Source organism: Phascolarctos cinereus, unplaced genomic scaffold (genome assembly GCF_003287225.1).
Source record: "Phascolarctos cinereus isolate Bilbo 61053 unplaced genomic scaffold, phaCin_HiC Scaffold_726;HRSCAF=1367, whole genome shotgun sequence".
NCBI lineage: Eukaryota > Metazoa > Chordata > Mammalia > Diprotodontia > Phascolarctidae > Phascolarctos > Phascolarctos cinereus.
Window position 1 is genome coordinate 126,616,328 of NW_027556098.1, and position 13,868 is coordinate 126,630,195.

General features: G+C 37.8%; 1 protein-coding gene across 6 annotated transcripts in view; it reads left to right on the top strand.

Annotated features, from left to right (window-relative positions):
- Positions 1-7,092: 7,092 nt before the first annotated feature.
- ARMC8 (armadillo repeat containing 8) overlaps positions 7,093-13,868 on the top strand; it is a 137,148-nt gene continuing 130,372 nt past the window's right edge. For 3 of the 6 annotated variants that reach the window (XM_020986112.2, XM_020986116.2, XM_020986115.2), the window contains exon 1: positions 7,095-7,377. In XM_020986112.2, coding sequence (XP_020841771.1) covers positions 7,333-7,377 — 45 coding nt within the window. In that variant the 5' untranslated portion in view covers positions 7,095-7,332. Of the gene's footprint in view, positions 7,378-13,868 lie in introns of all 6 variants that reach the window. The other 3 variants (XM_020986114.2, XR_002324425.2, XM_020986113.2) reach the window with 3 other exon arrangements.

Consider the following 13,868-nt stretch of genomic DNA (forward strand, 5'->3'; position numbering starts at 1 on the left):
TTGTTCTTTGACCCACTCTGTCTTTAAGAATAGGTTATTCAGTTTCTGATTAATTTTTAATCTATCTTTTCATGGGACTTTATTGAATGAAATTTTATTGCATTATGATCTGAAAAGACTGCATTTAATATTTCTGCCTTTCTGCATTTGATTGTGAAGTTTTTATGCACTAATACATGGTCAATTTTTGTGTAGGTGCCATATACCACTGAGATAAAAGTATATTTCTATTCCCATTCAAGTTTCTTCAGAGGTCTATCATATCAAATTTTTCTAAAATTTTATTCATCTCCTTAACTTCTTGTTTATTCTTTGGTTAGATTTATCCGTCTCTGAAAGGGGAAAATTGAAGTCTCCCACTATTATCATTTTGCTGTCTATTTCTTCCTTCATTTAACTTCTTTATAAATTTGGGTACTATACCATTTCGTGCATATATATTTAATATTGACATTACTTCATTGTCTATGGTACCTTCCAGTAAAATGTGGTTTCCTTCCTTATCCCTTAATTAAATCTATTTTTGCTTTCACTTTGTCTGAGATCATGATTGTTAGCCCTGCTTTTATTTTTATCTTCAGCCAAAGCATAGTAGATTCTGCTTCAGCCTTCACTGTGTATGTGTCTGTTTCAGATGTGTTTCTAATCGACTCTGCTATCTGCTTCTGTTTTATTAGTCAGTTTATCCCCTTTACATTCATAGTTATAATTATTAACTTTGCATTTCCATCCTATTTTTCCCATTTCTCTCTCTCTGTCTCTCTTTCCTTTTACCCTGTCCCTCCTCACAATGTTTTGATTCTGACCACCATCTCCCCTAATCTTCCCTCCCTTTTTTCACTGCCTTGCTTTCTCTTATCCTGAGACTGACTGAACTTGACCTGATATTTGATTTTTTAAACATTCAAATTCTATTCCTCCCTCCGCTTGAGATGGTAAGCAATCAGATATAGGTTATATATGTGAAATTATATAAAATTGACCTGGTATTTGAACTCCTTTTTGGATACTTGCAATATTTTGCTGTGCTGTGGAAGCTCTGGATTTGGCTATAATATTCCTAATATTTTTCCTTTTGGAGTTCCTTTCAGGTATTAATTGGTGTGTTCTTTCTGTTTTTACCTTGCTTTCTGGTTCCAATAGTTTTCAATTATGGTTTCTTAAAATTTATTTCATTTTTTTTAATCTCTTGCTTCATTTCTTCTAAGTATTCATGATTTCATTGTGGAAAGTTCTCTTTTTTTTTTTTCCACTTTTGAGTCTCTGCTTGCAGTTGTTTTAAAGTAAATTCCCTCCTAGGCTGGATATTTGGTTGTAAATTTTAGAACTACGATGATATTTTATATTGGTTGGTGTCTTCTTTGGTTTACTCAACTCTCTAGCTTTAGTTTCTGAATTAATTATTGAATTTTGGCAGAACTAGACTTTACCCTTTGCTGCACTTTTAGGTGGAATGATCAGCCCTTTCTCATCTTATACTTAGTCACTTGGGTTCATGCTCCAGCCTCCAACTGCAAGGATTAGGCACTCTCACATCTTTGAGATTCAGTGCTGGATCTTCAGGGCCCATTATGGCATTTCAGGACAGAGTTCTAGGTACCTTAAATTCCCTGGTGGCTTCCAAGGTTCTCATAGTGAGATTCAGACAACCTTGGGGATTCTGACTACGGTGAGTCTTTCTTGAGGAGTCCTTCATTCTTACTGCTTCTAGATATAAAGCCTTACAATTTACAAGTATCTGTGGCCTATCTCTGATTGATCTGAGAAGGTACCTGCTTGTTTGCCTATATTAGCCCAATCTTGGTTGCTGTTCTCTGTTTCTATAACCTGTGGGCTACTGGTTGATTTTTTGTGTAGTTTGGAGGTGGAAGAAGGCACATATTATATTTTCTCATTGTGTTTCATGGTCATTATTTGGTCTAGTGCATATCTCAGAGTTTTGTAGAAGTAGAGATAGGGTAGTAAGGAAGCTCAGCAATTGCATCCCTTTAGCAGCCGTATTGTCCAGAAGTCCCACCATTTGAAAGTATTAGGAACTTCAATTTGGATTTGTCATGTCTTTGTCTATTCTTCACCCTATTTCTGCTTTTACTTTGTTTATATGCAATACTCTTTTTATAATGAACTCATATTTCTTTTTGCCATCATATCTTTTCCCCAGAGCACAACTACTCCATTCAGAAATTTAACCAAAAACACTGTGATTACTTTTATTAACCTATGAAAACTCTTAAATTAAAACCTAATTAATCATAGAAGAAAAATATGTATTACCCTAAATATTCAACTCTATAGGGTCTCCCTAAAACTTAATTCTAAAAGGTTTTTGAAGTGTATGTCTTAATATATGAATTATTTTAGGTCTTTATAGTTCTTAAGTATACTTACATATCTTTTGCTTTCTTAATTACCTGTCTTTTACTTTTAAACACAGTGCTTAAGTTTGTTAGGAAACTGATTCTGAGATTGAGGTCTATTAAAATATATACATACATACATTTATGTGTGTATGTATGTGGGTATACACACACACACACACATATACCCACACACAGAGAGGAGAGAGAGGGGAGAGACAGAGACAGAGAGACATACAATGGAGAGACTACGCAACATGCTTAGATATTTTGCAACTGCTTTGAATCTGCTAACTACAAGGTGAATAGGAATTGTCTGCAGTAGCTAAAATTGAGGGAAGGGGGTCTCAAAAAGCTTCAGTTAGTTTAGGGTATTATCTTCTGCTGCCCTCTCTTTATGGATCTCTTTCCTGATGGAGTCTAGTAAGAGATAGTGCTTTAAGGGAAGAGACCTGGACTTTCTCCCTCTAAGGCTAAGTGGTCCCATGAAAACTGGTCTCAAACTTTTTGCCTTTCTAATGTTCCTTTATATTCCAGGTGAATGGATTATGAGTGTCTAAAGGTAAGAATAATGAACTTCTGGACTTCTGCTGTCCCAACATCACAATGTCAAGTTTTGCAGCTGGCAGAGCATCAGTTGCTCAAGGAGGAAGGATTGACCATCAGGAGTAACCACTGAGACCCAGTCTAGCAGAAGCAGAGACAAGGACTCATCTAGCCATCATGTCATACCTAGATAGGAACTTGGTGGGACCAATATTATGTAGAAATTATGCTAAATATGAGGCCACTATCCTCAGAGACTGAGGTGGTATAGGGGTGAGTATGCCTCTGAGAATGCATGAGGGAATGTTTGTACTTTTTAAATGCTATATCATCAAAGCAAATGTCCTAAAATCTAATGGATGTTAAGTGGTTAAGTAGAACGGGGTGCTTGTCACAGGTTACTAACAGTGGAGAATGTTAACAGTAGGTTATTGAGTTGATGATATTAGATAAAAGACAGCTCCAAAACTTTCACAGTATCCTTGGGTAGGGGGAGTGCGTCTAACTGCTCATGTTAAAATATGGGGTTATGATATGAGTCCTGTTTGATACCTACCATCATGGGAGAGTTGGGACTTTTAGAAGGAATCCAGTTAAACAAGGCTGGGGAATGGTTCTGTTGTTGATTGTTGATCTTCTAGAAAAAAAATGGAAAGGAGATGGAGGAATACACTGTTGGGGGTGGAGAGGAATAAAAAGATTAGGGAAATTTAATTCACATACTAAAGGGTGCACAAGTAGCTATCTATACAAGAGGAAGGGATCAGGTGGGTCACTAGCTGACATTTGATCCTTACTCTCATTTGAAGTGATCAAAGGAGGGAAGAATATATACAGACACACATATACAGATATTTGGATAAAGGAATACATTTCAATCAACAGGAAAATAGGAAAAGGAGAGAAGTGGGAGGGAGAGGGAAAATTAGAGGGAGGGCCAATTTAGGGAGAGATTAGTCCTAAACAAAACAAACTCTTAAGGATATACAAAAATACTTATGGCTCTTTTTGAAGTGTAAAGAATGGAAAGCTGAGGGATTATCTGAGAGATAAATTGCACAACAGATGAACATTCTGTTATATAAATGTGATGGAATATTATTGTGCTGAATTCTTATCGGCATAAGGACCAACCAGGATTCCAGAGGACTAATGACAAAACATGGTCCCTACCTCCTGATGCAGAGGTGAAAGGCTCAGAATGAAGAATGAGACCATTTTTGGGGGGTGGGGGGATGTCGGGTAGACATGGTCAATGTGGAAATTTGTTTTGGCTAACTACACATTTTTATAATGCTTTTGTTTTTCTCATGGTCCCATCTGGGGTAGGGCAATTAGGGAGAGTGAAAAGGCAAATCTTGGCTGATTAAAACAAACAACCCCCCCCTTTTTTTTAAACCACTAGAAGAATGGACAAGATTCACACAGATTGAAAAATCTTGGATGTGTTGTGATCTGAAGAGTGAGTACCCACATCAGTGAGATCATAGATCCATGGAAGTATCAAAGTTTCCTGAAAAACATTTCCTTTAATAGTTTACTTATACTTGTGTTCAATGCTATGCTTTCTACTATAGATTTGGTCACCTTGCTTGTGAGGAAAGTAAGCTTCATTGATTTGAAGTTCTCAGGTCCTGCCCCTTCTTATGAATATTTGTCATAGCTATTTGTAGTTATGCCATCCTTACAAAATGTCATATTTATGAATGGACAAAATTGTTAGCCCATTGGCTATTTGTAATAACAGGTCAAAGTTAAATAGGTCATAATTTTGTTCAATTTCTACTAAAACTTTCAGATATTAAATCCTATAATATAACCACTTTAAATTTGTGGCTCTGGTTTGGAAGATTGTATCCATTTACTGTTCTTTGATTGAGTTTCTCCAATCTCTCCATTTAAAGGGATAATTTGGGAATGGAAATTTTTCTAGATTCCCCATCAAAGCCTTATAAAATCAAGTGTGTGGTCACTACACTGGATATTTTTTGCTTAAATCACAATTTTTTGTCATAGGAGAGGTTTCAATGTAGAGGGAAGGGAGTGGGTTACTTCAAAATGACTGACAAAATTTATCCATAAAATTTAATTTTGAAAATAAAATCACCAGTGAAAGATTTTAAGAGATTGAATTTACTTTATCTCCATTTATACCATGCTTGATCAAGTGTGTCCACTGATTATTTAGCCAGTTCTCTACTTTTGGTCGTTTGGGTTTTTTGTTTGTTTGTTTTTGTCTAGGTCTGTTATTTCACCTGTCAAATGAAAATCAAAGCATTCAAACTTATTGGTTGTGAGTGGGACATGACCATCCCCAAGTATTTATCTGGTAGATCAAGGAACTCCTTGCTCCAAGTCCAGTAAACTTTCCACTCTACAGGATGTCCCAAAGTCTTAGTGCAGTTTCCTGTTTTAATTTTTTTTAGCTTATTATTTTTTTTTGTAGAAAGCATTTTATTTTTCCAATTACATGTAATGATAGTTTTCAATATTCATTTTTATAAGATTTTGAATTCCAAATTTCTCTCTCTCTCTCCCTTACCTCCCCTCTCCCCAAGACAGCAAGCAATCTGATATAGGTTATACATGTGCAATCAGTTAAACATATTTCCACTTTAGGTGTGTTGTAAAAGAAGAAACCGAACAAGTGGGGAAAAAAATCATGAAAACAAAAAAAATTTTTGAAGTGAAAATAGTACGCTTCAATCTGTATTCACACTCCATGGTTCTTTCTCTGGATGTGGATAGCATTTTCCATCTTGGATCATTGTATTGCTAAGAAGAGCTAAGTCTATTATAACAGATCATCGCATAATGTTGCTCTTACTGTGTACAATGTTCTCCTGGTTCTACTCACTTCACTCATTATCAGTTCATGTAAGTCTTTCCAGGTTTTTCTGAAATCATCCCACTTGTCACTTCTTATAGCATAATAGTATTCCATTACATTCATATGCCACAACTTAGTTAGCCATTTCCCAGTTGCTGGGCATTCCCTGAATTTCCTATTCTTTGTCACCACAAAAAGAGCTGCTCCAATCTAATAGATGTGATATGGTACCTCGGAGTTATTTTGCATTTCTCTAATAAATAGTGATTTAGAGCATTTTTTTATATGACTATAGATAGCTTTGACTTTTTCCATCTGAAAACTGCCTGTTCATATCCTTTGACCATTTAACAATTGGGGAATGACTTGTATTCTTATAAATTTGAATCCATTCTCTATATATTTGAGAAATGAAACCTTTATCAGAGACACTTGCTGTAAAAATTTTTTCCCAGCTTTCTGCTTTCTTTATAATCTTTGTTGCATTGGTTTTGTTTGTGCAAAACCTTTTTAATTTAATGTAATCAAAATTATACATTTTGCACTTCATAATGTTCTCTATCTCTTGTTTGGTCATGAATTCCTCCCTTCTCCATAGATCTGATAGGCAAACTATTCCTTGCTCTCCTAATCTGCTTACAGTATCACCCTTCATGTGTAAATCATGTACCCATTTTGATCTTATCTTGGTAGGTGTGAGATTTTGATCTATGCCTAGTTTCTGCCATACTATTTTCCAGTTTTCCCAGCAGTTTTTGTCAAATAATGAGCTCTTATCTCAGAAGCTGGAGACTTTGGGTCTTAGTGCAGTTTCAAGCAATGTCCGCACACCTTAACACATTCATATAGCGTTCTAAGGTTACATCCTTACTTGCTTTGGCTTTTTTTTTCCCCTGAATTATATAATCATCCCAATGTTCAATTTCACTTTGAATATGTGGCATTAGTCACTTCACTTCTCTCTCAGTTTCCTCATCTGTAAAGTGTTTTGAGAAGCGTTCTAAAAACCTTACAAGGCATAAAGGAAAGGGCCCCGAGGGCGCTTCAAAGAACCTACGATGGGATCCCTATTTTATTTTACTATCTGTGTGACCTTGAACAAGTCCCAATATCTGTGAATTTCGACGTCGTCATTTGTAAAACGAAAGGGTTGCACGAGGTTCCTGACAGGTCCAAATCCAAGAAAAGTTTTCTCTTAAAAGAACATGAAAAACACTCCATTAATTCTTATCCTCTAGAGGGCCCTCATTCCGCGTGCAAAGACCTTGCCCCGCCCAGGCGGAGGGCTTGCACGAGGGCAATTCCCCATGCGCGCATGCGCCAACTGCCGAACACCGCCCCTTCCCTCCGTCTCAATCCCCCCAACTAAGATTAATGTCTGTTTCCCATAAGCCGATTCGTTAGAAGGCTCCTCTTTCTTTTTCTTTTCTTTATTAAGGCTCCATCCAGGAGCTACGGCCGTACCTATAGCGGTGTGCACCTTTCCCTCGCCAGCCTTTCCACTAGTGACAAGGATTGGTAAGCGGCGGGAGGGAGGCCGCCGTCGAAAGTGCCGACGCCATCTCTGGCCTTAACCCCAACCCGGTGGGAAGGATCAAGATGGCGTGTCTGCTGGAGACCCCAATCCGCATGAGCGTCCTTTCGGTGAGTGACCCGCGGCGGCTGTCCAGGGTAGGGGTAGAAGGAGGGCCGCTCCGCCGCCTTCCGGGCGCGGCCGCGTTCTTCAAGGACTCCCGTGGTTCCCGTCCGGTCCCCCGGGGGGCAGCCCTCCCTCCTCAGCCGGCCGGGCTCCGGGGAGGTGCCTGGGGAGCGCTCGCTCTGGAGATTGAGAATCGGAGATGAGCCTCTGGCGGCGCGGCTCTACGGAGCCCCGGAACCCCCGGCGCCACCTGTGCCGGGCTGCCTTGGGGTCTGTCCGCCCTGACACCTGGTGGCGGCCGGGGCTGGTGGCTCGTCTCCCCGCCGGGAGCGTGGGGCAGCCCCCTTTCCCCGGTTCCCCGCGGAGCTCCGGGGAGGCTGGAAGGGAGGGGCGGAGTTAGGGCAGCCTGCCGGTCTCGGGGCTCCGGGTCGGGGATCCCCCGACTTTCAAGGGGGCCAAGCCTGGGTGCGGGGCACGTGCGGAGTCGCTTGTGCTGAGGTTGGGGGGCTCATGCTGCAAGTCTCGTAAAAGCGTGGTCTGATCTCTTCTATCTGGAGCTGTCCATAGGGTCGTTTCTCTGGCTTGAGCCGCCCGGGGTTTCTGTGCTTAGTGATGGGTAACGACAGATCCACTCCTTGGAAGGAATTAAAAGAATAAAAAGAGGGTGACCAGACGTTCACTAGCATGGGGAAAGGGCACACTTGTAAGTTTGACCCTCCAGCGCTTGGAAGGCTGTCACTTAGAAGGGAGAGGATGCCCCGATCGGTTTTGCTGGAGAGAGGTCGGAAGTAGGACCAGTGGTGGAAATTTTACAGCCCTTACAACTGGAGCTGTCCAAAAGTAGTTAGATGTAGGACTGGAGAAGCAGCGAGCTTATAAAGGTAGCTGGAAGTGTTCAGGCAGAGACAGGATGGCCGCTTAACTATGAGAGGTGTTTTAGAAGGGATTTCTACTTGGGTTGGGGAGTTGAAGCAGATAACTTTTTTTGGACCCCAAAGACCCTCCCATTTCTTTATTCCATTGCTTTTCTTTTCATACCCTTTCTAATGCTTTGGGTTTTGAGATTCTACCTGAGCAGATTACTTCCAAAACCCCTTTTGACTGTGGTTTTAAGTTAATTACATCCCTTTCCTTCAGCATACACCGTATTTTGGGAGGATTTTGAACAGAGCACCTCAGGACTAGAGAAATAGGACCTTTTCTTATCTACTCTAAATATAGCATAGTACATTGACAATGCAAATACTACAGTTTTAAATAAAAGTTTACCCTGAGCTGTCCATGACATTGTCCTAAGTCAATCTTAATAAATTTTATATACTTCAGGGTGTCTTATTTATCAAACTCAACACAAAGGTCTAAGAACGCATGTTCTCACCATAATCAGACTAGGCCATTGTTCTATCTCTGACAGTGACACCAAAGAGTATTTTTTGGAGTATAATGGTAGTTTTCTTTTAACAACCACATGTTTAAAGATTCAGCGGTTCAATAAATATTTATTAAGCAACTACTGTAAGCATGGTACTGTGCTAGAGGTTAGGGAATTATAGAGTCTAGATTTGGCATGGCCTCTGCCTCAATGCAGTTTATAGTCCATTAGGGTACTATGAACATTCCTAACTTTTAAATAAACTTTTTTTAGTGCTATCAACCATGCATCTCTCTGTTTCAAGTATTTATCTGCAGTGAAAAGTAATTTTAAAAATTTTGTCCTGAAACCATTTTCTTCAGTCTTCAGGGGCTGCCTCCTAATTTATGTTGTGATAATCATTGTTGGATAGAGCAAAGTGGATGTTTAGCTCTTATCTCATGAAGTGCAATGTGTTGGTGGGGTTGCCACAATTTGAGATATGGTTTCACACTTCTGTAGGTCCCGAACTTCATCTCATGCAGAGGTGATTGGTATCTGAGATAACTTGCTTATACTGTTCAAACAGAGGGATGATTTGATCCAGAATACCAATTTATTAAATTTGCTGATACATTCTTTTAAGTGAATGAAAGTTCCATGTACACTCTTCTGGTGACCTCTTTTCTAGTATTGAGGTAACTGGGAAACTGAATTGGTAATAAAAAGGTAGATTGACAAGCATTTCATCAGAGAGAAAGTTGGATTTGGAGTAAAGTCCTGGCTCTGCTACTTGCTACCTGTTTGATTTTGGATAGGCAAATAACTTAATTTCTCTGTTCCTCAGTATATTCATCATTAAAATGAGGACCTTGAACTAGATGATTTCTGTGGACCCTTTCATTTTAATTCTATGATCTGATGGTCAGAATGTTTCAGAATCTAGGCTCCGTTATTCATAGAAACTGTACTTCAAGGTTTATTCTATTTCCTGAGTTTCTGTTGCAATTTCTTACCTCCATGTATTTGCTCACACAGAGTACGCCATGTTTTTTTAAAGAGATACTACCCTATCTCTTTTTCTGTACTTGTACAAACCCAGTTTATCTCTCAATATTGATCTTAATTCCTGCCTTCTCTGTGAAATCTTTCCTGACCTGTGTGAAACTGTTCTTGGCCCAATGTTCTTCCATATTGAACTTAGATAATGTTTCTTATTTAACTCATTAATTTTACAATCATCACTAGCTGCCTTGCTATTTGTTGTTTTATGGATACATGTCTTGTCTTCTCACCTTAATTATAAACTCTGTTAAGGGAGAGATTCTTTTTACTACTTGGTATCTAGTACAGTACTGATAGGTTGAACTAATAAGTTTATTCGTGAACTAATCTGTTTAACTATGGAATAAACTTTTCTTTTGACTTAGAATACTTTTCTTTTCCCTAGGCAGTGTTGGAACCATACTGACAAATTCTTACTATCTAGTTTTGTTTTGTGTTTTCTTTCTAGATAGCATGACAGCTATTTCCTTTTTTCTCCTCCCAGTGCCTGTTTTTTTTTTAAAGGATGAGGATATGCTTTCTGTGTAATACTGTCACCTGACAGGATCAAGTGTGTTAATTGATGCAAAAAAAATAATAATTTTACTGTAAAATAAACATTTCCATCCTATTTTTCTTTGCCTCGTGGATAAAAAATATCATATTAAAGGATGCGGTACAGATTTTCTAGGTACTCTCAAATTCTGATCTTTCTGCTGTTATTAATGCTAGGCATTTTGTCATCCTATTTGGCTACAGCTTTACATTTAACTGATGTGGGTTGTAACTTGACACTTAGAGCTTTTTATATAAACATAAAAACTTAGTCATCCTTTTTTCTTAATAGCAAAATAATAGTAAAACCAATGGGTGACATGTTCTAAAGATTCAGTGAACACATTTAAAATAGTTTGGCATTAACTTACTATAAAGAACTGACTATTCGAAGTATATCAAAGGTTATACCAAAATAAATCAATACTACTGGATTTATGACTTCTTATTATTGGTCCAAGGAGAGTTGGAAGTACAGTTGTGATGTCTGTTCTTAGATGGGCTGTTTTGTTAGGCCAATAGCACTACCTAAATTCAATGTGTTAATACCAAGTGACAGCCTTAAAGTGTGGAGAAAAGAACTAGGAAGTCTCCTTGACTTACCTGGAGACCCTGCTGGCTAAGCCTCTCATATTAAAATTTGAAGGACTCAAGTTAATAATGATACTAAGGGATTCCAGTGATACTGGACTTAATCTAGCTTTCTTCTGATTTGCCAGTAGACATGATCTATCCTAACTTCTGTAATGTTGCCTGCTGGTGCCACCATGACTGCAAGTTAAAGGTATAACGATATTTGTTGAAATGGCTCCTTTTCTTCTGGAAACTATAGAACACTTGCCTATTTTGAACTTTGGTTATTCACTGTGCTCCTATGGTCTATCTAGTTATTACATATATTTTAGATAAGAGGTACACATGTATAGTCAGAATATTTATTGAAAAAAGATTGGCCTTGGCAATTGGTGTATTCTTTTTTTTTTACCACTTTTATTTATTTTTTGTTTGTGCTTTTTTTTGCTAGGCAATGGGGTTAAGTGACTTGCCCAGGGTCACGCAGCTAGTAGGTGTTAAGTGTCTGAGGTCATATTTGAACTCAGGTCCTCCTGACTCCAGGGCAGGTACTCTATCCGCTGCGCTACCTAGGTGCCCCCAATTGGTGTATTCTTACTGGCATATTCAGAATATAAGTTTTTCTAGTTGTAATGTCAGTTAGTGGTCTACTTCTCTTCACCTCCCTCCCCACTCTGTTTGTGATTCAACAAAAAGCATGTAGGAGCTAATAAGACAGGCATAATTAGCATGTTTTTCTCATTTGGAAAATGAAAATGTAATGCAAATTTTCTTTTAGCTCTGTGGTGTTTCAGGTTTTAAACACTGAAACAACAAATGTTTAGCAATAAATTACTTTTAATATATAACTTTTAGTATTTACTACATGATATAGAGTTGTCAAATATAAATACCTTTGCTATTTGTTGGATACAGAATTTAGTTCCATACATCTGCTATTTGATAGATATTGAATTTAGTTCCTATCATATTTATAAAAATATCATGCATCAATATTTCAGGTACCTATAATTTCATTAGTATGGATATTTCTTCCATTGGCAACTCCTTTTCCCTCCAACTCTCCAACTTAGATTTTCTTAGAAAATTGCTATAATTCATCACCCTGTTGCCAAACTGATGCTGAGCCTCTCATAACATAGTTATGACAACAGGTGTACAGTCTAGTGGCTAATGCTGAAAAACTACAGAGTTCATTAAACCAGCCAGAACTTGTGTTCTGCCTATATAGTCTATAAAAATTCAAGGTTACCTCCACAATTAGGCATTGAAGTAGAATCTATATTGAAGTAGGACTTCTAAGTGTAAAAAAACTATAGTGGTCTAAACATAGATTTCTACTTCTACCCGGAGGCTGGTTTCTGGAAAACTTAAGGTGAAGTGGGGGGGGGGGGGAGACTATATTACACTCTTAGTTAAGGGACAATGAAATTGATGATAAAAATGAACAGAACATCTTTAACTGAATGAAAGCAATGCAAAAAAAATTTTTTCCCACAGTAAATATGTTGTATAGATATATTTAATACAGTGATTTTGTGTGTGTGTATCTTTGTGTATTTTAGTGTGTGCCTATTTGTCTACATTCATAGAGATCTTAAATAAGAGATGTGATTTACATGTGGGAATATTCTCTATTTGGACCAATATAGTATAAGGTTTCCATTAATTTATAAACTATGAACACTAATTTTAAAAAAGTCCATAGAATCATAGATTTAGAACTAGAAAGCTCCTTAGAGGTTATCAGGTTCAACCCACTGATGGGAAACTGAGGCCTATAGAGGTTAAGTGACTTGCTCAGAGTCATATAGCTAGTAAGGCTCTAAAGTGGTATTTGAACCCATGTGTTCCTGTCCAGCACTCTCTCCATTACACCATGCTCCCCCCAATTGATACCTTTTCTTTTTATACCACAATTATTTTCTGCTATATACTCCATTTGCCATTGAATGTTGCCTTATAGCCAAGAAAAAGTTAAGCAAAACCAGCTAATCTAGCAGCTTTATATTAACATTTATATGATATTCTGAGGGGAGAAAGGTTTGAACACTTATTTATTTAATTAGTTAATTTTAGTTTTCAATAATCACTTCCAAAAGCTTTTGAGTTTTGAATTTTCTGTCTCTCCTTTCCTGCCTCCCTCTCCAAGATGGCATGAAATCTGATATAAGCTCTACATGTACATTCCTATTATACATATTTTCACATTAGTCATTGAACACTTATTTTGACTTGGATTCTTAGTTCATCCATCCAACAAACATTGATTTATTCACCCATGTGTGATGCTAGGGCAACTAAGATCAATAAGGTCCCTGATCTCAAGGATGTTACCATATAGATAGAAGTCAGGTGGAGAAGACATATAGACAGATAAATATAATACAAATTAGAATATCAGTATATAGGAGGAGTACATAATACTTTGATATCATATAAAAAAAGAAATCTTTTCCAGGTTGGGAGATAATTGGGGAAGATTTTATGAAAGAGATAGCATTTGACTTGGGCCTTAAAAAAGTGAGTGATAGAAATGGGAGTAAGAAGAGGTCATTTCAGGCATTTGGAATAGCTTGAACAAAGGTGCAGAAGCAGGAAAGTAAGGGATTTATTTGGGGACAGTGATGAATCTAGTTTAGTTAGAATATAGAGTAGAAAGGTAGTTTAAAACTATATTATAGAGGACTTTGAATGCTAGACTAAGGAATTTGGTTTTTATTCTTTGCCATTTGGTCAAACAAAGACTATTTCAAATTTCATGGAATCCTGGTGTTCTGAGTGATCTGAATAGAGATTCTGTGAGAGTTTTGATGTTTCTAATTTGTACCACCTTCATGTTCAAGAATTCTGAAATCACCTTATCTATCAATAATCTATTATCTTTTCACCTTTCCCTCTGTCTTCCCTTGCAAAACTGTACTCTTCATTTGCCCTATGACCTGCAAGCCCTTGACCCCTCAATTCTCTCCC